At 44.6% G+C, this 23,932-nt stretch overlaps 1 protein-coding gene across 12 annotated transcripts in view; it reads right to left on the bottom strand.

Moving 5' to 3' along the window:
• The window catches only part of PPP1R42 (protein phosphatase 1 regulatory subunit 42), an 80,260-nt gene that overhangs the window by 31,250 nt on the left and 25,078 nt on the right, over positions 1–23,932 (bottom strand). For 5 of the 12 annotated variants that reach the window (XM_073330953.2, XM_073330956.2, XM_073330957.2 and 2 more), the window contains exons 6-8: positions 22,982–23,099; positions 21,654–21,785; positions 8,996–9,164 (exon numbers count right to left, since the gene is read on the bottom strand). In XM_073330953.2, coding sequence (XP_073187054.1) covers positions 8,996–9,164; positions 21,654–21,785; positions 22,982–23,099 — 419 coding nt within the window. Of the gene's footprint in view, positions 1–8,889; positions 9,165–12,799; positions 13,121–14,188; positions 14,309–15,020; positions 16,570–21,653; positions 21,786–22,981; positions 23,100–23,932 lie in introns of those variants that run through there. The other 7 variants (XM_078851521.1, XM_078851522.1, XM_078851520.1 and 4 more) reach the window with 4 other exon arrangements.

Below are 23,932 nucleotides of genomic sequence, written 5' to 3'. Positions count from 1 at the left end.
AGATTCATTGAAAAGAAGGTTCTGATATGTCACGATTTTAAAACTGCTGGACATTTTGAGGTTTCAGAAACCACAGTCAAGCTAAGAGAAAATTTCTATTGGATGAAATGCAGACAGGATGTAGAAAACTGACACAAGAAATGTGACGTTTGTGTTGCAGAGAAGAGTCCCCCTACGACAGGTAGAGCCCCCGTGCCCCAGTATCTTGTCACCTTTGTCTGGCTTGTCCTCATCCACTGAATGTAAGTTGACGCCACACCATTCCATTTTGTTGCAAGCACATTCTTTCCGTTTCTGACCAGAGAGTTTTGTCATAGGTCAGCCCAGTATCTTGTGGGGGCATCAAAAGAACGCACTGCTGTCAATATGCTTGGGCCCCTGTCTGAAACAGAGTCTGGCAATCAATATAACTATGTGCTACTTCACAAAATGGTCTGAAGTTTACCCAATAAAGAACCAAGATGCTGTGACAGTAGCAGAAGTTCTCAAGAATGAATTCTTCAACAGATTTTGGGTCCTGGATGAGTTATACACAGCTCAAGGGAGAAATTTTGAATTCAAAGTATTTCAATAGGGTTTCTGAGATTTTATGGCTCCACAAAACTCATACAACCCCGACATATCCACAATCTGATGGGGTAGTGGAAAGACTCAATCAGGCTCTAGGGATTCAGCTGGCTACCTCTGCAGACCAGAACCAAAGGGACTAGGAGCAGCACATCCCATTCCTTTTGATGGCTTACAAAACAGCAGTCAATGAGAGAGTACAAAGTGTATCCCCAGCACTCTTCATCTTTGGACATGGGCTAAGGACCACAGCAAACCTTTTGTATAGAGTTTCTGAAGAGAAACAAAGGAATTTGGATCATTTTGACTATGTAGAAACTCTACAAACCAAAACTGAAAAAGTTCACAATTTTTCTAGGGAAAATTTGAGGATAGCCTCTGATAAAATGAAAAGACTGTATGATGTAAGGTCACATAGGGAAACTTTTAAAAGAGGGGACCTACTCTGGTTCCACAATCCTAGAAGAAAGAAGGATAGGAGCCCTAATGTGCATGAACTTGGGGAGGGATGCTATGTAGACCTGAATAAATGAAATAGTGTATAGGGAACAGTTGAGTCCCAGGACTAAAACCCAGTTATTCAGAAGGACCATCTGAGAAGATATCAGTGGGACAAGTTTCCACCATGGCTCCTGCTCCATCTCCCGGAAACTGAGACTGTAGAGGGGAAGCTGAGGCTAGGAGAGTTGAGACAGTAATGAGTTCCCCATTACAACGAAATGGGCAGAGTCTACTGCACACAGCAGATTTCACAGAAACAATCGTTTTGTTTGGGAGAGCTCCACTGAAAGAGGCTGCTCACATATGCTTGAATGAAATCAGGCACTGAAGAAAAACTCTAAGGAGATTTGGATGGGAGTAAAATCCGCATGGGTTGTTGGCATGAAAATGTCCTGACAAAAAAAGCACTATACAAATAGAAATGTAAGAAGCAGTTGAGCTCTTTTTTGGAGTAAGATAGCCGAAACAATACGAGCCACCACCCAAAACAGGCCACAATCAAGACCATTCAAGAAACGGAGTTATTTGGATGGAGATATCGGTGTGTCTGGCAGCAGAAGCACTTGGTAATAGTCAGAGAACAGGCAAAGAGAAGCAGCCAAAAAATTGAAGCAGACAGCAAGAAATGTATTTGAAACATGGCTTAGAAAGAAACCAAAGCAGGAGTTTTTTGGGGAAGAGTACTGGCTAGAAAGAAGCTTGGAAATGTGAGCAAAGAAATTGCTTCCTGTTTGATTCCAAATGTGTTCTGGGAAATAGGACTTTATGTGAATTCTTTGTAACTTATCAAGATTGTATCAAAAAAATTCCTGACTCTATCATCAATTTCTCCACCTAACAGAAACAAACTCCAAGACCCCAAATATTGGCTTAATGCTCAGACCAAAAGGTGTAACACTATACTAAACTAGTACTATTAATTATTAATTATTATTATTTGTATTACCATAGCACCTAGGATCCCTAGTCATGGACCAAGATCTGATTGTGTTAGGTGCTGAGCAAATACAGAACAATAAGATGGACCCTGCTCCACAGAGCTTACTATAACAGACAGCTGCAGCGGCACAGGAGCTAGCAAACAGAGCTGTAAACAGGGGAGTTTGAGTGGGAGTTCTGTTGGAGGAGTTTGTCTTGTGGTGCTTGTTTGGTGGATTTTTTGTTTTTTTTTTTGCTGTGGGTGATGGTGTTTTGGGTGTGGTTTGTGTTTCCCAGATTAACAGGATTTAGGTGGCAAGGCTATGACAGATACAGAGGCAGCAGTGGGAGTGACCCATGTAGCGGAAGACACAATGAGGATGACTGGACGTGGAAGCTGTGGTATGTACATGCTCCTGGAGGGGGCACCTGGTAAGAGTTTTGTCTGTATGAAATGCCGTCTGATAGAGCTGATGGAGGAAAAGATCCGAGGTTTGGAGATGCAGGTGGAAAGTCTGGTAGAGTTTAGGAAGGGGTTTGAGCAGATTATGGAGGTATCTGAAGGGAAAAGCTCAGACTTGCAGGTGGAATCAGGGCTGGGGAATTCTGAGGGGAGACTGGGTGAGGAAAGTGGTCAGTGGAAGCATGTGACTAAAAGAACCAGGCAGAGGAAAAGACGGGCTAGTGAAGGAGAAATAGAGCTCAAGAATAGGTTTGCAGAGTTGGAAAATGAAGAAGGGGCTTAGCAGGTAGTCACTGAAGGTGGAAGGGCAAGGAAGAAGAGAAGAGCGGCTAGTCCTATAGGAAAAGGGGAAGAGTTAATGAAGATTACACCAAATATGAGCCCCAGGAGAATCCAGGATGGGTTAAAGAGGATTACAAGGGAGAATAGGAATGGAAAGAACTTGCAGCCAGAGGGAACAGGGGATAGACTGGAGAATAGCACCATCACTAGGAAAAGGCAGGTATATGTGATTGGGGACTCTTTACTGGAAGAATAGATAGGTCTGTAACCAGAGCTGATCCGGAGAATAGGAGGTTGTGCTGTCTTCCAGGTGCTAAGATACGGGATGTGGACCTAAGGTTGAAAAGGATTCTAAGGGGAGCAGGAAAGAATCTCCTAATTATCCTTCATGTGGGAACAAATGATACGGCTAGATTCTCGCTGGAAAGTATGAAGGGAGACTATGCTAGGCTGAGGAAGACGCTTAAGGAAATCGAGGCTCAGGTGATCTTTAGTGGGATTCTGCCTGTTCCTAGAGAAGGGCAACAAAGGTGTGACAAGATTATGACTATCAACAGATGGCTTAGGCAGTGGTGCTATAAGGAGGGCTTTGGGATGTCTGGCCAGTGGGAGGCATTCATGGACAGAGGACTGTTCTCTCGGGATGGACTTCACCTGAGTAGGGAGGGAAATAGACTTCTAGGATGGAGGCTGGCACAACTGATTAAGAGAGCTTTAAACTAGGAATTTGGGGGAGATGGTTGGGAGATGTCCCGGTAATCTCCACGCCGGATTTTAGCATTGAGAGGAAAGAAAACGAAGTAAGAAAGGATACAGCCGTGGGTAGGAGGAAGGGCAGTGTAGATACCAGTCTAATAGGTGATACTGGCTGTAGAATGACCGGGCCTAATAGGGTACTGAATGTGAGTGAGGCCAAACGGCAAAAATTAAGATGTTTGTACACTAATGCGAGGAGCCTAGGTAACAAAATGGAGGAACTAGAGCTACTGGTGCAGGAAGTGAAACCAGATACTCTAGGGGGAACAGAAACAGGGTGGAATAGTCGTCATGACTGGGCTACAGGTATTGAAGGGTATGTGCCGTTTAGGAAAGACCGAAATAAAGGTAAAGGTGGTGGAGTAGCATTGTATATCAATGATGAGGTAGAATGTAAAGAAATAAGAAGCGATGGAATGGATAAGACAGAGTCCGTCTGGGCAAAAATTACATTGGGGAAGAAAACTATTAGAGCCTCCCTGGGATAGTGCTCGGGGTGTGCTATAGACCACCGGGATCTAATTTGGATATGGATAGAGCCCTTTTTAATGTTTTTAATAAAGTAAATACTAATGGAAACTGTGATCATGGGAGACTTTAAATTCCCAGATATAGACTGGAGGATGAGTGCTAGTAATAATAATAGGGCTCAGATTTTCCTAGATGCAATTGCTGATGGATTCCTTCAGCAAGTAGTTGCTGAACCGACTAGAGGGGATGCCATTTTAGATTTGGTTTTGGTGAGTAGTGAGGACCTCATAGAAGAAATGGTTGTAGGGGATAGTCTTGGCTCAAGTGATCATGAGCTAATTCACTTCAAACTGAACGGAAGGATTAACAAAAATAAATCTGCAACTAGGGTTTTTGATTTCAAAAGGGCTGACTTTCAAAAATTAAGGAAATTAGTTAGGGAAGTGGATTGGACTGAAGAATTTATAGATCTAAAGGTAGAGGAGGCCTGGGATTATTTTAAATCAAAGCTGCAGAAGCTATCGGAAGCTTGCATCCCAAGAAAGGGGAAAAATTCATAGGCAGGAGTTGTAGACCAAGCTGGATGAGCAAGATCTCAGAGAGGTGAGAAAGAAAAAGCAGAAAGCATACAGGGATTGGAAGAAGGGAGGGATCAGCAAGGAAAGCTACCTTATTGAGGTCAGAACATGTAGGGATAAGGTGAGACAGGCTAAAAGTCAAATAGAGTTGGACCTTGCAAAGGAAATTAAAACCAATAGTAAAAGGTTCTATAGTCATATAAATAAGAAGAAAACAAAGAAAGAAGAAGTGGGACCACTAAACACTGAGGATGGAGTGGAGGTCAAGGATAATCTAGGCATGGCCCAATATCTAAACAAATACTTTGCCTCAGTCTTTACTAAGACTAAAGAGGATCTTAGGGATAATGGTAGCATGACAAATGGGAATGAGGATACGGAGGTAGACATTACCATATTTGAGGTAGAAACAAAACTCAAACAGCTTAATGGGACTAAATCGGGGGGCCCAGATAATCTTCATCCAAGAATATTAAAGGAATTGGCACATGAAATTGCAAGCCCATTAGCAAGAATTTTTAATGAATCTGTAAACTGTAAGGGGTTGTACCGTATGATTGGAGAATTGCTAACATAGTTCCTATTTTTAAGAAAGGGAAAAAAAGTGATCCGAGTAATTATAGGCCTATTAGATTGACATCTATAGTATACAAGGTCTTGGAAAAAATTTTGAAGGAGAAGGTAGTTAAGGACATTGAAGTCAATGGTAAATGGGACAAAATACAACATGGTTTTACAAAAGGTAGATCGTCCCAAACCAACCTGATCTCCTTCTTTGAGAAAGTAACAGATTTTTTAGACAAAGGAAACGCAGTGGATCTAATTTACCTAGATTTTAGTAAGGCGTTTGATACCGTGCCACATGGGGAATTATTAGTTAAATTGGATAAGATGGGGATCATTAGGAAAATTGAAAGGTGGATAAGGAATTGGTTAAAGGGGAGACTACAACGGGTCCTACTGAAAGGTGAACTGTCAGGCTGGAGGGAGGTTACCAGTGGAGTTCTTCAAGGATCGGTTTTGGGACCAATCTTATTTAATCTTTTTATTACTGACCTTGGCACAAAAAGTGGGAGTGTGCTAATAAAGTCTGCGGATGATACAAAGCTAGGAGATATTGCCAATTTAGAGAAGGACAGGGATATCCTACAGGAGGATCTGGATGACCTTGTAAACTGGAGTAATAGTAATAGGATGAAATTTAATAGTGAGAAGTGTAAGATCATGCATTTAGGGATTAATAACAAGAATTTTAGTTATAAGCTGGGGACACATCAATTAGAAGTAACGGAGGAGGAAAAGGACCTTGGAGTATTGGTTGATCATAGGATGACTATGAGCTGCCAATGTGATATGGCTGTGAAAAAAGCTAATGCGGTCTTGGGATGCATCAGGAGAGGTATTTCCAGTAGGGATAAGGAAGTTTTAGTAGCGTTATACAAGGCACTGGTGAGACCTCACCTGGAATACTGCGTGCAGTTCTGGTCTCCCATGTTTAAGAAGGATGAATTCAAACTGGAACAGGTGCAGAGAAGGGCTACTAGGATGATCCGAGGAATGGAAAACTTGTCTTATAAAAGGAGACTCAAGGAGCTTGGCTTGTTTACCCTAACTAAAAGAAGGTTGAGGGGAGATATGATTGCTCTCTATAAATATATCAGAGGGATAAATACTGGAGAGGGAGAGGAATTATTTAAGCTCAGTACCAATGTGGATACAAGAATAAATGGATATAAACTGGCTACCAGGAAATTTAGACTAGAAATTAGACGAAGGTTTCTAACCATCATAGGAGTGAAGTTTTGGAATAGCCTTCCAAGGGAAGCAGTGGGGGCAAAAGATCTATCTGGCTTTAAGATTAAACTCGGTAAGTTTATGGAGGAGATGGTATGATGGGATAACATGGTTTTGGTAATTAAATATTCATGGTAAATAGGCCCAATGGCCTGTGATGGGATATTAGATGGGATGGGATCCGAGTTACCCAGGAAAGAATTTTCTGTAGTATCTGGCTGATGACTCTTGCCCATATGCTCAGGGTTTAGCTGATCGCCATATTTGGGGTCGGGAAGGAATTTTCCTCCAGGGCAGATTGGAAGAGGCCCTGGAGGTTTTTCACCTTCCTCTGTAGCATGGGGCACGGGTCACTTGCTGGAGGATTCTCTGCTCCTTAAAGTCTTTAAACTACGATTTGAGGACTTCAATAGCACAGATATAGGTGTGAGGTTTTTTGCAGGAGTGGTGGGTGAAATTCTGTGGCCTGCGTTGTGCAGGAGGTCAGACTAGATGATCATAATGGTCCCTTCTGACCTAAATATCTATGAATCTATGAAGAAACCAGAAAACAAGCAGGCTATAACTAGCTCACAGACACAATAGATAATTCCATTAGTTCTTGGTGGTGACAGCTGAACTCCCTTGTAGATAGAGCTGATTACATCATCCTAGCGAGAGAGTGCCTTTGCACCGCTCACGGACGTGCAATTCCGCAGCTCGACGTCAGAGGCACCAAAACCCAAGAGTGGGAATGCAGAGGCCCATGAAAAATAATTCTGTTTTATATACAGTTTCTGTTTCTTTACCTGGGTTTAAGAACAAACTGGCTGTGATGTTGCAAAAATATCCGCTATCCCTGTTGCTGATAAAAGGTTATTGAAGTAAACAGCAGTCCTTTTATATTGAAAAGCCCAAATAATTTTCTAGACTCCTGTTTACTTGCAGCAGGGATCTCTCTGGAGAAGAGCTGGTGCTGGTTAAAGGTAAGCAGAGAAAGCTGTTACCACTGAATAAGTACAACTGAGATTCTTTCTTCCCCAGAGGATCTGCTTGTTCCACCCTTTTATGTGACTAATAAGAGGACAGATAAATTAATGAAAGATTCTATTTATGCTTCATCCAAGGTCTGTCTCTAACAGAGGTGTTGCAAATAAAGAGAAGCCCATGGACAATGGAATTCAGAGTGTGTGGATAAGCAAACTTTATGGTACAATTTGAAAGAACAAGCATCTATGTATGTAAGTAGCCGGTAGCAGTGATACTAGGAGGTGCCTCTCTAAATTTGGAAACTCAAAGCTACCCTTTGGAGAATCATCTTTATATAGATTTGTTTTGTGAGGCTGTAAGTGTGCTGTTCATAGGTTTCTTGCTTTTAAACTTCTGCACTGTTGTGTTTTCACGGAGGGAAAAGAAATCATTTAACAGTTGTGTGTCAATTTCATTTTCCTGCCAAAACAGAACATATCTATTGTCCCATGAAGAGCAAAAATTAAAACTATGTGACATGTAATATCCCTTTAATCACTGCTTAACCTCAACACATTTAAATATGAAAGCCTATTTTTAGTGGGGTTATCCAATCAATAGAAAAATGATTGATGGAATGGGAAGTTGCAGATGATAACGAATGGGAAAATATTAAATGTTGTGAAATCAAATTTCCAAAGTGGTGTTAGTTAAATCTTTATTAGTTTTAAATCTGGAATTGAAGCACTATATTTAGTGAATGTGTTACCCAATACTACCTTTGTTGCTTGTAATTTTCAACTACAATATTGCATAAATGGGGAACTGCTTTTTGCCAGATGGGGGTGACTACTGGTAGAATGTCTTATTTCAGAAATTATTGTGGATTAAATATTTACACTTTTGTTTTTAAATGTTTGTAGAGTGCCCAGACATCATGATATTGGATACAAAATACATTTCTGTATAATTTAAAAAAGTAAAAAGCATCAGTACTGAAATACAAACTATGACCCCCAACCTGAAAAAGCTTATTCATGTGAGCAAGCATTATTCCTGCAATCAATTCCACTGAAATCAGCAGGACTGCTCACATGAATAAGGAATGGATGTGTGAATAAAGGTTGTAGGACTAGGCCCTATGAAATAAAGTCACTTATTTTACCATTTAAAAAAAATCTATGAGAAACAGATAGGTAACATCTTCTTTTTTGATTACTCCAAGGGTCTAGTTTGGTATTTTGCAGCATGAACATATATGGTAGCATAACATACTGAAATATGTTAGTCAAAAGAAATAACCTACAGTGATGAAGCAAAATGATTGTTTCTCCCTCTCCAGGTAATTGTGCAGCACTGTATCAATATTTATCTGTATAGTTAGCAGCACACATGTTCTAAAGAGTTCAACTCTGTACTGTAATACCTTTGTGGAGGTAACATCCTACAGTTAAATATGTCTGACATTTCACTCACCATTACTCATTTCTGCTTTGAATTTTTACTGGGGTTTACAGCCAGTAGTTACAATCCATCATCTTTGTTTTTTTTTTTAAAAAGAGAGAGAGAGACCATATGAATGTGACCTGATATAAAAGGATTCAAACTGAGCTAGGCTAAATTCTGCCCTGAGATACACTTAGTTCCAACTACTTCAGTGAGAGCCATACAAATGTACACAGCAGCATTGGACCCAGGAACTTTTAGGGGAACATACCTGATTTTTTTGCTAACATTAACATTACTTCCTTCCTGGGGTCTTTGCAGAGGTTCTTCTCTGTTATGTGGAGACCTATGTAGCTCAGATAAAATAACAAATTTTGGTTTTCCTTTTCCAGAAGGATTGTAATAAACAGGAACAATGGGATGGCCTGTTTCAAAGTCATCTGGAGGATACAAAGAATTAAGTATTAATTTAATATTTCAAGTCAAAGAATGACTTCATTTTGCTAGTTATTATATGGCTTGCAAGTTTTAATTTTTTTTGTTATGTACAAATAATAAACTAAAGTTTTAAAGATAAGGTGTCACAAACTTTATAACTACCGAAAATGGAAAACAGCATATGAAAAGCATTGTCTATGGAAAATACCGCAAACACTAGACACATGGAGGTTATGTAACAAAATAATTAAGAGCAACATTAAAGCAATAATTTTTGGAAAAGTCAGGCGACTACCTCTTTTGGCATGGTGTTTTAGCCTTGGCTAATAACAATATTTATTAGCACTGTAAATACTGAAGTTTGCAAAATTGTCAGTGCATGCACAAAATCTAATCTTCTGTATTTAACATTAATGACAATGAAAAACACTAATAATATTTTGCTTGCCTGTCAAAACAGTTACTTTGCACTCCACTGAAATGCAGCCACCACTAAGATGGAAAATAGCATCTGCTTAACAGCATATTGCAACTTTGGACAGCAGTTTAGGACATGACATGAAGCAGAATAATTTTATCAAACTCAGACTGCAGAGAGAATGAAGGTATGCAGAATATATTTACCCAAATTGGAAATTTCCAGGATGCCAGGGTAAATATCTTTAGTTTTGGGAAAAGCACTATGGGATTTTTGACTACCACAACGTCGCTAGCACTTAGACTTTCAGTGCCTCATCCAATAAACAACACCTCCAATTGAACAGTGCCTCACAGCATCAAAATTCTTTCAGAAGAAAGAGCACTGGCCCAGTCAATCACCAGCATCACTTCTTGGAGGTTGTGTATCAAAGTACGGATCAGACTCTGGCAAGATTAAGCCTGATGCTCAAGGGCTAAATGCTCTCCATCTCATATTGAACGAAGGCCATATCTACACTAGCAACCTTACAGCGGCATAGTTGTACCAATGCAGCTGCGCTGCTGTAAGATCACTCGTGTAGCCGCTTTATGCCAATGGGAGAGAGCTCTCCTGTTGATATAATAAAACCACCTCAACGAATGGTGGTATCTATGTCGGTGGGAGAAGCTCTTCCACCGACAGAGCACTGTACACACTACCACTTATGCCAGGGAAACTTATGTTGCTCAGGGTGTGTTTTTTCACTCCCATGAGCTACATATGTTTTGCCAACATAAATGGTAGTACAGACATGGTCTTTGTGGGAGGTGAGAGTATTCAGCACGACCTACGATCAGACCCTTATTTTGTGAGATCTTCTGAGATAGCAATTTGATATGGCATGATTGTAGCTCACAATAAGCCCTGTTGCTAAAATTACATATCAGAACTCATCAAGAAGCAATTGGAGAACTTCCATTAGTTCATTTATGTATAAATGCTTATTTACAAGCTATTTGAACCACCGGAGTTTTAATGACTAGGCTTAAAATCTTGTAACAGTCTCTTTAACAAGATTTCTCATATATCAGTACTTCTTCTTCAAGTGATTGCTCTTGTGTATTCCACAATACGTGTGCATGCTCGCCACGTGCACCGGTGCCGGAAGTTTTTCCCCCAGCAGTACCTGTAGGGGAGCGCCCCTAGCGACCCCTGGAGTAGCACCTCTACGGCAAGATATAAGTGGCGCTGCGCGCTCCCCCCCCCCCCAGTTCCTTCTTGCCACCATTGAAGGTGCATCAGAACTGCTCTGCTGCAGCTTGTCTGCAGCTTTCCTCTTGAACTCTTGTTCGTTCATAGTTAGTAGTTTAGATTACTGTTAGTTTAGTTTAGTGTGCCCGGGTCGGGGCATGCCCCGGGCTTTAAGTCGTGTGACACTTGCAGGTGGCCGATGCCAGTGAGTGACCCGCACGCAGACTGTTTACACTGTCTAGGGGAAACCCATCTCAGTGATTGCTGAAAGATGTACAGATCTTTCAAGCCTCGGACCAAAAAAGAAAGGGACATTCAGCTCCGAGCCATTTTGATGGAGTCAGCGCTGACCCTGACCCCGGCATGTCGCTGTGAGTCAGCACCTGATACCGCGGTGTTGGTGCGCGGCGACCCTTTGGTGCCTTCTACCAGTCGGCACCACTCCCTGTCTGCGGGGCATGCAAAGAAGGCTAAGAAAAGGTCTTCTCTGCCGAGGCACCAGAGCAAGACTGGGGGAGAGACTAGACCCATGTTGGGCAGTTCTTGGTCTCCGTCAGCCTCCAGGCCTCTGACTCAGGTTGAGCGGAGTAGCCCGGCGCATTTGGCGCAGGCTTCCCCGGATGTCTGGGTGCCCTCCACTCCAGAGGCCCTGCAAGAGGCCCAGGACATTATGTCTCTGCCAATACTAGGGCCACTGCCAATGTTGGTTCCCCGGTCCAGAGGCAAGCCACCGCTTGGATCTCCGCAGTCATCTCCTAGTCAGTACCCAACGCCATTTGCCACTCAGCGACCATCCCATGCGTAGTCCATACCAATCACCGTCAACCCCCCACCAGGTTTTCTGGCTGGGTTCTGACTGACAGGGGTTCCAGGCACTGCTCCGCCTCGAGGGACCATAGACCTCGCGAGGGGAGCAGGCCCCATTGAGACCAAGACAGATGGCACCAGAGGTCCTTGTCTCCGGGAGGCTACTGTAGCTCGTCACGATATGGGTGTCGATGCCGTTCCTGCTCGTCATCTTGTTCCAGGACCCCGCCGCAGCATCGCTCCTGCAGTCCCGGACGTCGATCGCTGGCACCTCGCCATTGCAGATCCGTCCGCTGGAGCTGACTGCAGAGCAGCAGCTACCGGCGGTACCATTCCTCCACGTTGGGATCATGGTCTCGTGGTCGGCACCGTTCCCAACGTCACCACTCCTCCCGGTCCAGGGACAGCAGCAAGTTGTATGCCAGCCCGGCCTCCCTTAGTTGTCAGTTGATGGGACAGGCTAGTCAGGCTGAACAGCCTGCTCCGCCAGAGCCACAGCAGGTGCAGTGGCACCGTGCTTCTTGGCCATCACTGTGGTACAAATGGGCCCCGTGGCCCCCGACACAGCCCCCGGTGGGGGCTCGCTCGGTGGCTGGTGCCTCGGAAAGACCGTTGGCCTCCCTTTCTCAACCTCCCAGAAGGGAGTTGGTGGGGCATGCATCTTCGGTTCCACGCCCGGAGAGTGACCAAGTGGTGGGACCTCTGGTACTGGTGGGTACGCAGAGTCCTGCGCCAGTATCCTCATCCTCATTCTCCCCTGATGAGGTGATTATGGCCCCTCCTCCCTCTGTTCCATAGGAGGACTCTAAAGCCCACCAGGAACTATTGAAAAGGGTGGCATCAAGCCTCAACCTTCAGGACGAGGACGTGGAGGAACCCTCGGACTCCCTCTTCAATGTTCTATCAGCCTCAGTACCGGGCTGGGTGGCCCTCCCACTCCATGAAGGGGTGGCAAAAATTTCAAATGCCTTGTGGCAAACCCCAGATTCCTTGCCCCCCATCTCTAAGAGGGCAGAATGGAAGTACTTTGTGCCCGCGAAGGGGCATGAATACCTGTACACCCACCCTGCCCCCAACTCCCTGGTGGTCAAGTCGGTCAACCACAGGGAAAGGCAGGGCCAACCAGCCCCTACTCCGAAAAATAAAGACTCAAAGAGGCTGGACTTATTTGGGAGGAAGGTTTATTTATCCTCGAATTTCCAGTTAAGGGTGGTGAACCATTAGGCTCTCCTGGGTCGGTATGAGTTCAATTGGTGGTACTCTCTATCCAAATTCGAGGACTCCCTCCAGGACCATGACAAGAAGTAGTTCAAAACTCTGGTGGAGGAGGGTACAGCGGCTGCCAGGGCAACCCTGCAGTCAGCGTCGGATGCTGCGAATACGGCTGCAAGGTCTATGGCCTCCGTGGTGTCCATGAGGAGGGCGTCGTGGCTCCTGCTGTCTGGGCTGTCCAGTGAGGCACAGAACTCCTTGCAGGGCCTCCTGTTTGATGGCAAGGCCCTGTTTGTGGAACAGACGGACATGAAATCGCACAGCCTGAAAGATTCCCGCACTACTCTTAAGACACTTTTTCACTAGGAGGGTGGTGAAGCACTGGAATGCGTTACCTAGGGAAGTGGTTGAATCTCCTTCCTTTGAGGTTTTTAAGGTCAGGCTTGACAAAGCCCTGGCTGGAATGATTTAGTTGGGCATTGGTCCTGCTTTGAGCAGGAGGTTGGACTAGATGATCTCCTGAGGTCCCTTCCAACCCTGATATTCTCTGATTCTCTATGTCCCAGCTCCGGCCAGGACCAAGTTTAAGCCTCAGCAGGCTCCCACCCAGGCCACCCACTCTGAATATGAGCCCCCTTATAAAAAGTCACGGAACTATAAGAAACCTCCGCAGAGGTTGTCCCAGTCTGCCCCCCACCCTGGGTCCTCCAAGGGTAAACAGGCGGGGAAATGTCAGTTTTGACGGGATGCCCAGTAGCAACCTACCAGTTCACACCAGGGATCTACCCTCAGTAAAGCTTCCCTTCTCCAACCGGTTGTGTGCTTTTCTCCCAGAGTGGTTGTGGCTGACTTCGGACCGTTGGGTCCTCAACACCGTCTCCTGGGGCTATACCCTCCAGTTTACCTCTACTCCACCCAACCACCCTCCGCCCCATCCCTCCTGGGGGACCCCTCTCATGAGACCCTGTTTGAGCAGGAGGTGGGGTGGCTCCTTGGCCTAGGAGTGGTGGAAGAGGTGCCAGCGGAGTTCAAACACAAGAGGTACTACTCCTGCTATTTCCTTATCCCAAAGGCCAAAGGCGGGCTCAGGCCCACCCTGGACCTGCGAGGTCTGAACCAGTACATGGTAAAACTCAAGTTTCGCATTGTCTCTCTGGCCTCCATCATCCCCTCCCTGGATCCCGGAGACTGGTACGCCGCCCTTGATCTGGAGGACAAGTACTTATATTCAAGGGGCACAGGCGCTTCCTCCATTTCACAGTTGAGCAGGAGCACTACCAATTTATGGTCCTCCCATTTGGCCTGTCCACTGCTCCGAGGGTATTCACAAAGTGCATGTCTGTGGTGGCGGCCTACCTCAGACATCGCGGCATCCAGATCTTCCCCTATCTGGACAACTGGCTGGTCAAAGGCAGCTCCCGGTTGCAGGTGCGGGATCACGTGGTGCTTCTCCTGACCGCGTGTGCCACCCTGGGCCTGTTGGTGAACGAAGCCAAGTCCACGTTAGTTCTGGTACAGTGAATAGAGTTTATCGAGGCAGTCCTGGATGCAACATCGGCCAGGGCCTCCCTCCCACCGAACAGGTTCAAGACCCTGAAAGGGTTCATCGACACAGTCATAAGGTTCCCCATGATGACAGCCAGAGCATGTCTCCAGCTCCTGGGTCACATGTCGGCATGCACATATGTGGTTCCCCACACCAGACTCAGGATGAGGCCCCTCCAGCTCTAGTTGGCCTCGGTGTTCTCCCAGGCCAGGGACAGGATGGACAAGGTCCTCATTGTGCCTGAGCTGGTGATCGCCTCCTTACAATGGTGGTCCTCCCTGGGGAACATGCTCCACAGGGTCCCATTCAGGGGCAGGCCCCCGTCGGTGGAGCTGGTGTCCAACGCGTTGGACCTGGGGTGGGGAGCCCATGTGGGGAACGTTCAGACCCAACGTCTCTGGTCTGCGCAGGACCTTGCCCTCCATATAAATGTCAAGGAACTCAAGGCAGTCCGGCTGGCATGTGTGGCCTTCTGCTCGCACCTGGAGGGCAGAGTGATCAGGGTTCTCATGGACAACATGGCCTCAATGTTTTACATCAACAGGCCAGGTGGGGCCCGCTCCTCTGCCCTCTGCCAGGAAGCCCTCAGGCTGTGGGACTTCTGTATAGCCCACGACATTTGCCTACAGGCCTACCACCTACCGGGTGCCTGGAACTCGCGGGCGGATCGCCTGAGCCAAGACTTCTCCTCTCAGCACGAGTGGTCTCTACACCCAGAGGTGGTGCTCAGACTTTTCCAAGAGTGGGGAACTCCCCAGGTAGCCCTGTTCGCAACTTGGCAGAACCGCCGGTGTCCCTAGTTCTGCTCCGGGTGGGGGCTGGGAGTGGGTGCTGTCTCTGATGCCTTTCTTCTATCCTGGTCAGGCCAGCTTCTCTATGCCTTCCCCCTGATCCGCTGATTGGCAAGGTCCTGGAAAAGATAAAGACGGACAGGGCCCAGGTCCGCCTGATTGCCCCAGCGTGGCCCAGGCAACATTGGTACGGGACCATCATGAGCCTGGCAGCTGTTCCGCCGTGGCCATTGCCGTCCCACCCAGACCTGCTCTCCCAGGACCAGGGCTGCCTCCTCCACCCCAGCCTAGTGGCATTCCACCTCATGGTGTGGCTGCTCAATAGTTAGGCCAGGGGGAAAGGATGTGCTCAGAAGGGGGTCAGCGTGTCCTCTTGCAAAGCAGGCGGCCCTCCACGAGTTGAGTCTACTTGGCAAAGTGGTCTCGGTTTTCCCGGTGTTTGGCTGAGCAGGGCATTTCCCCCATGGCTGCCCTGATCCAGCTCATTTTAGACTACCTCCTCCACCTTAGAGCCCTAGGCCTGGCACCCTCGTCCGTCAAGGTGCACTTGGTGGCCATATCGGCCTTCCACCCACCAGTGCAGGGGCACACGGTATTCTCCCATGCTATGACTGGCCGATTCCTTAAGGGATTGGATCATCTCTTCCCGTACATTAGGTCCTCAGTCCCAGAGTGGGACCTGAACTTGGTGCTGGTCCGGTTCACGGGTCCCCCCTTTGAGCCACTAGCTACATGCTCTGGCTCACACCTCTCGTGGAAGGTAGCCTTCCTGGTGGCGATCATATCAACTAGATGGGTCTCGGAACTCAGGGCCTTGACCTCCGAGCCCCCGTACACGGTGTTTCATAAGGATAAGGTCCATCTCTGACCGCATACTTCATTCCAGACAAGATGGTATCTGCCTACCACATGGATCAGGACATCTTCTTGCCGGTCCTCTGTCCTAAGCCCCATGCGTCCAGTGAGGAGCGCCGCCTCCACACGCTAAATATGAGATGGGCTCTGGCCTTTTACCTGGAGCAGACTAAGCAGTTCAGGAAGTCTCCACAGCTGTTCATCGCCTTGGCCAAGTGCATGAGGGGTCAGCCAATTTCCACTCAGAGGCTCTCCAACTGGATCACCTTGTGCATCCGTACGTGTTACGACCTGGCGGGAGTCCCTCCGCCATCAATTGTGAGGGCTCACTCGACTAGGGCGCAAGCCTCCTTGGCTGTCTTTTTAGCCCATGTTCCCTTTCAGGACATTTGCAGGGCTGCCACATGGTCTTCAGTTCAAACGTTCACTTCACATTATGCGATCGTCTGCCAGACCAGGAAAGACGCCGAGTTCGGCAGGGCTGTGCTCCATCCTGAGAGTTTGTGAACTCCTACCCACCTCTCACAGATATAGCTTGGAATCATCTATTGTGGAATACACATGAGCAATCACTCAAAGAAGAAAAGACAGTTACCTTTTCCGTAACTGGTGTTCTTCGAGCTGTGTTGCTCATGTCTATTCCACATCCCACCCTCCTTTCCCTCTGTTGGAGTTGTCTAGCAAGAAGGAACTGAGGGTGGGGGGAGCGCGCAGCGCCCCTTATACCGTGCCATAGAGGAGCCACTCCAGGGGTCACTAGGGGTGCTCCCCTTGGGGTACTGCTAGGGGAAAAACTTCTGGCACTGGTGCACGTGGCAAGCACACACTCCTATTGTGGAATAGACAAGAGCAACACATCTCGAAGAACACCAGTTATGGAAAAGATAACTGTCTTTTCCTGCATCCAGTTGGGTTGGAAATGCTGTGAAAATAGCCTTTATAATTTTAATTATTTATTTATGCTTCCAGTCCTACTTGAAATCGAGAAAAGCAGAAGCACACAAAAATGAAAATTGAAAAAAATTAATTTTTTTAACCTCAAAAAAAGTTTAATTCAGAGTTTTTTGAATTTTATACCTAAATTTTTTGGGGGGAGGTGTGTTCTTATTTTATTTGCCTATTTAGATTGTAAACTTCCTGGGGGAGGGACAGAATCCTCTTGTGTGTCTTTATAGTATCAAAGACAAATTATTATAATAAATACAAACCAAGTGATAATACTAAATATGAACTAATTTGCCAACTCTCATATCTAGTTACATCAGTGGTGGGCAACCTGCGGCCTGCAAGCGGTCTGTCAGGGTAAACTGCTGGTGGGCCGTGAGACAGTATTTACATTGATCATCTGCAGACAAGGCCGCCTGCAGCTCCCAGCAGCCGCGGTTCATCGTTTCTGGCCAATGGGAGCTGCGGGAAGCAACGTGGGCCACAGGGACGTGCTGGGTGCTGCTTCCTGCAGCTCCCATTGGCAGGAAATGGCGAACCGCAGCCACTGGGAGCTGCAGGCGGCAGTGCCTGTGGACAGTCAGTGTAAACACTGTCTCACGACCCGCCTGTGGATTACCCTGATGGGCCATGTTCGGCCTGTGGGCTGCAAGTTGCCCACCACGGAGTTACATTGTAACGGCTAAATTCTATCTTTAAGAACTGCACTGCAAATCTAAGGTCACCATGTCACTGCACTGATTGTGTGTGTATTTATCCCAAAGTGTTGGACAGGCATTTTTCTAGATGTGAAAATCAACCTTACAAAATTATCATGAACATTCACCAACACAGGCTCAAAATTTATTTGCCTATCCTTACTGTGATGCTGACACGTTTAAAATAGAGGTGAGCCAGAACAAAAATTGAAAATCTAGACCTTCCTGCAATGTTGCGAAGACCAGAGAAGCTGAGGAGCTCCTTGACAGCCAGGTTCAGGAAACATCAGTACCTCAGGTAAAAAGGAGCTGCCCACCCAGGAATTGGAGACAGAGGAGGTCAGAGAGGAAGACTGGCAGATTGTAACTATCAGAGGCAAGAGGTCACGGAGGCAGTGTACATGGTTGAAGATAGACAAGGATGGGCAGGCTGTGGCCACCAGAGAGAAGAGGACTGGGAAGAATTCCACGTAGCTGGAAGTTTCCAATAGATGCCAGGCCCTCAACTTGGAAACTGGAAAGTACCTCTCAAGATCCAGCTGGTCTAAGGAAATGGAGACATGTACAGGACTCATCTGTGGATGGCAGTTTAGCCCAACCTATAAGAAAATCAAGGTTCCCCAATTGTCCAGGGAAAACTGGACAATCCTTGTTAGGGATTCAATACTCCAAAGAATTGATAGAATTTTCTGCAAGGGTCAGGCAGACAACATGACAATGAATTGCCTTCCCAGAACCATAACACTAGATGTTGCTCTAAAATTGGACAGACTTATATATATCCTTGGTGCTTTAAAAGGGCCAATTTCACAAAACTAAAACCAATTAGGAGCCAAATCAGCTGGGAGGAAAAATTTAATCAGAAAACTGTGAATGATAATTGGTAATTGCTTTAAAAACACTTTACTACATACCCAAAAAGCCAAAATCCCACAATTGAAGAAGAAGGCCATATTAAAAATACCAATCTGGTTTAGAGGGGGAGTAAAGCCAGCTATAAAAATAATATATAAAAATGGCAGACAGAGGAAGTGGATAGTAATGAATATATATCAGGAGCTAGGAATTGTAGAAAACTGATAAGGAAGCAAAGGCACACAAGGAGAAATCTATGGCCAGCAGAGTTAAGGACTATGAGAAAGAGTTTTTTAAGTATATTAGCAACAAAAAGAATCCTGACAAGGGTATTGGTCCATTACTAGATGGAAATGATATGGATATAATACAGAAAAGGCAAAAGTGTTCAGTAAACATATCTGTTCTGTAGTTGGGGAAAAAACAGATGATGTAATAACACTCTTTCCATTCCACTAGTATTTCAAGGGGATGTTAAAGAGCAGTTACTAAAGCTGAACATTTTGAAGTCAGCAAGTCTGGATAACTTGCATCCAAGAGTTTTAAAATAGCTGGCTGAGAGGCTCACTGCACCATTAATGTTGATTTTCAATAAGACTTGAAACACCGGGGAAGTTCCAGAAGACTGCAAGAAAGCTAATGTTGTGTCAATATTTAAAGAGAGTAAATGAGATGCCACAGGAAACTATAGACCTGTCAGTCTGACATCGATCCTGGCAAGATAATGGATCAGCTGATACAGGACTCGATTAATAAAGAATTAAAGGAGAGTAATATAATTATGATTCTATGGAATTAATGACAATCAACATGGGTTTATGGAAAACAGTTGCTGTCAAACTAACTTGATATCTTTTCTTGATGAGAGATTAAAATTTGGTTGATAAAGGAAACAGTGTTGATATAATATACTTAGACTTCTGTAAGGAAATTGACTTGATACTGCATTACCCTTTTTATTAAAAAACGAGAATATAAAATTAACATGGTACTCATTACATCAGGAGTGGGCAAACTACACCCTGCGGGTCACAACCGACCCTTCACATGTTTTAATCCAACCCTTGAACTCTTGCCAGGGAGTGGAGTCTGGGGCTTGACCCGCTCCATGCATGCCATGGCTCCGTGCATCTCCCGGAAGCAGCAACATGTCCCCCCTCCGGCTCCTACACTTAGGGGAAGCCGGGGGTTCGCATGCTGCCCCCACCCCAAGTGCCACCTGTGCAGCTCCCACTGGCCGGGGTTCCTGGCTAATGGGAGCTGCACTGGTGGCACCTGCAGACAGGGCAGTGTGCGGAGCTGCCTGGCTGCGCCTCTGCGTAGGAACCAGAGTGGGGACATGTTGCTGCTTCTGGGAGCTGCTTGAGGTAAGCGCTGCCTGGAGCCTCCACCTCTGACCCTCTCCTGCGCCTTGTGCTAGCCCTGATCCCCCTTCTGCCCCCAAGCCCCTCAATTCCAGCCCAGAGCACCCTCTTGCACCCCCAACCCCTCATCCCCAGCTCCAGCACCCATGCCCCCAGCTGTAGCCCTCACCCATCCCAACCCCCTGCCCCAGTCCAGAGCCCACTCCCACACCCAGAACTCCTCATTTCTAGCCCCACCCCAGAGCTCTCACGCCCTCCTGCACTCCAACCCTCAATTTTGTGAGCATTCATGGCCCGCCATACAATTTCCATACTCAGATGTGGCCCTTGGGCCAAAAAGTTTGCCTACCCCTGCATTACATGGATTAAAAACTGGCTAAGTGATGGGTCTCAAAATGACAGGTTTCAGAGTAGCAGCCGTGTTAGTCTGTATTCGCAAAAAGAAAAGGAGTACTTGTGGCACCTTAGAGACTAACAAATTTATTTGAGCATAAGCATCCAATGAAGGGAGCTGTAGCTCACGAAAGCTTATGCTCAAATAAATTTGTTAGTCTCTAAGGTGCCACAAGTACTCCTTTTCTTTTTGGTCTCAAAATGTAATTGTAATCAGGAAATCATCACCAAATGGATGTGTTTCTGGTGGGGTCCCACATGGATCAGTTCTTCGTCCTATGCTATTTAACATTTTTATTAATGATCTGGAAGAAAATATAAAATAATCACTGCTAAAGTTTGAAGAGGACACAAAAATTGGGGAAGTGGTAAATAATGAAGAGTACAGGTCACTGATACAGAGCCATCTGGATTGCTTGGTAAACTCTGCCCAAGAAAACAATATATCTTTTAATATAGCTAAATATACATGCCTATATCTAGGAACAAAGAATGCAGGCCATACTCACAGAATGGTGCGTTCTATCCTGGGAAGCAAAGACTCTAAAAAATATTCTGGGGTCATGGGAGGCAACCAGTTGAATATGAGCTTTGAGTATGACACTGTGGCAAAAAGGTCTAATGCAATCCTTGAATAAATAAACAGGGAAATCTCAAGTAGGAAGAGTGAGGAAATTTGACCTCTATACTTGGCACTGGTGTGACCGCTGCTGGAATACTGTGTCCAGTTCTGGGGTCCACAGTTCAAAAGGAAGTTGATAAATTGGAGAGGGTTCAGAGAAATGCCACAAGAATGATTAAAGGATTAAAAAACATGCCTCACAGCGATATACTCAAGGAGCTCAATCTAGTTATTTTAACAAAGAGAATGTTAAGGTGTGACTTGATTGCAGTCCATAAGTACCCACATGGAGAATAAATATTTAGTAGTGTGCTCTTCAGTCTAGCACAGAAAGATATGATACAATCCAATGGCTGGATGTTGAAGCTAGACAAACTTGGACTGGAAACGGCATAGATTTAAACAGTGAGAGTAATTAACTATTGGAACAACTTGTCAGTAGTCATGAAAGATTCTCCATCATCGATACTGTTTAAATCATGATTGTATGTTTTTTAAAAAAATATACTGTATTAATTATTTTGGGGAAGTTCTATGGCCTGTGTTATACAGGAGGTCATACTGGAGGATCACAATGGTCCCTTCTGGCCTTCAAATCTATGAATCTATTAATTAGATCTGAACCTTCCATCTTGGCCCAATCTTCAGCCTGAAGTTTGTTTCCAACATCTTTGTTGTGAGATAAGATTTTAGGGTTGTTATAATGTTGTAAATGACATATTGTAAATGGAATAATTGATTCATTTGCTTACAGAAATGTGGATAAGCTGCATGCTCATTTGTCATGCTCTCTTCCTTGCTTTTTTTCCTGGAGGCTTTGGATGCTTTCCAATTAATTAGGAATTGTCTTTCTATATCTTTTATTTCTTTCCCATCAAGGGATTCTGAGGAAAAAGGAAAACACACACACACACTTTTCATAATAAAGTTAGTCAACAAAAAGGTTAAACCATTTATATCTTATGTACACTGATATGTTTGGTTTTGCCAAAAATTGCTTACATTTTAGTTAACTTTGTCAGAAAAGAGATCAAGTGATAGATTATATCTTGAAAATTATTCATAAAGAAATGAATTGTATGTGCAACATGGCAGTTTTCAAATGCATGGGAAAGAGACTATCAATTGTTTTTATGGTTTGCAAGGAGAATGTTTGACATCCAAATTAAGACATGGTACTGAAAATGCAGGGATCTAAAAAGAGAACATACATTTATGCAGGACATATACATTTATATGGGCATAAGGAAGTACAAACTTGCAACCAAAACCTGCCTGCCTTACTCATCAAGTAGTCCTACTGGCCTTTTGGGGCCACCTATATGAAGTAAGAAAGCACGATTCGATCCTTTATCATAACTTCACTCACTCTGTAGTGCAGTAGGACCCCACAGTTCTAGCATGATTTGACTCCATTCACATTTCCAAATTAAGTATCTTGTTTGACTACAACTTAGGCCTGGTCTACACTTAAAAAATAGATCAACTTAGCTACATTGCTCAGGGCTGTGAAAAATATTGTGCCTTGGGTGCCGTAGTTAGGTCAACCTATCTCTTGATGCAGACATGGCTAGGTCGATGGAAGAATTCTTCCATTGACCTAATTACCATTCTTGGAAAGATGAATTAACTACACTGACAGAAAAACCTCTTCCATTAATGTAAGAAGCATCAACATAAAATGCATAGTTAAGACACCCAAACTACCCTGCAGTAATGCTACAAGGGGGGAAAAAATGAAAGATATCTTTAAAAATTAGTATCACCTAATTTGGGATCACAAACACAGAAAAGCCTTAATTATAATTTTATGGATATGCCATGGTATCACTCCTTTTTAATAAACTGTACTTTTGGTAATAATAATAAGTTGAGTCATAATAAGCAACAGGGTTTTTTTAGCTTATTAATCAATTTAAACTATATAACTTGTACAAGAGCTTTTAAATATTATATTTACCACCTGACATTAATTTGGAGAATATTACTTGGTTTCATAGGAGTTTCACTGTAATTCAAAAATGGATAATGTGCCAACTATTTTTTTTAAGTGGAAAGAGTTTTAACCATACTTTTTTACCTAGAGTTTTTGACTGTATAATAAGCCTGTCCCTGTATTTTGGTTTGCGGCAAACAGGATTCCCTTTAAGATCCATTCTGCACAGCTTGGTCCATTTGTTCAATACAAACTCCAAATCCTGCAATTAACAGAAGAAAAGAAAAGACTCTGTTGCTTTATCTTTAGACTGTAGATGATAGAGTTCAGTAATCATGCTGGTTGTTCACTGAAAATAGTCTTCTTTTGAACTTATGGGTGTAAAATTAAGTGTGTGTGTGTTTGTAGGACTGGGGCTTTGTATGACACTTTCTGAATGCTGCACAGTATTTTACATAATAGAAATAGGAAGGCAATGACAGAAACATTTACAATCAAATACAAAGTGAGTGATGGCAAGCTGACATGCCTATCATCATCCATTGGTTTTGATTCTTTCTTTCTGACACTCCCCTCTAGAGTCAGGTTTTCACATCCCAAGACAACTGTCTAGCACTAGTTCCTATGATAAAAATCCTCAACTAGCTGGGGCGCTTCCAAATGGGAGGAATATGGTTATGGAAAGAAGCCAGAAAGCAACAGTACTAAGTAGGACTGGTTCAGACATACTGTAACAGAAGGGGACGCCGGGTCAAGAAGAGAGTGAGGAATGCAACAAGCTGTAGGTCCAATCTTTCCATAAAGGTATTGGGTTACCAGTCCCATGGTTTTACTTTGCTTGTACTGGACTTGGTGCTAACAACAACATTCATTATCCTAGAACTGTTATATGTTGTCTATCATTTTAAATGGTAAATGTTCAGTCCAGGCTCTGATGTTGTCTAATCAGATTTCCATACACTTTGAGCCTATTTTTACAAAAGCTCTGGCTGGCAGCAGAAGTTTCTTTTGGTTGATTTTGCAGTGTCTCTGGAAAGTCAAACAGAGCAGAAGCTTTATCTGAACAAGTCTATTGACCTCTGCCTAGTACTTACC

The sequence above is a fragment of the Lepidochelys kempii genome, chromosome 2 (genome assembly GCF_965140285.1).
Source record: "Lepidochelys kempii isolate rLepKem1 chromosome 2, rLepKem1.hap1, whole genome shotgun sequence".
Classification (NCBI taxonomy): Eukaryota; Metazoa; Chordata; order Testudines; family Cheloniidae; genus Lepidochelys; species Lepidochelys kempii.
The sequence above is the reverse complement of the archived record's forward strand: the minus strand, read 5'-3'. Positions and strand labels throughout refer to the sequence as shown.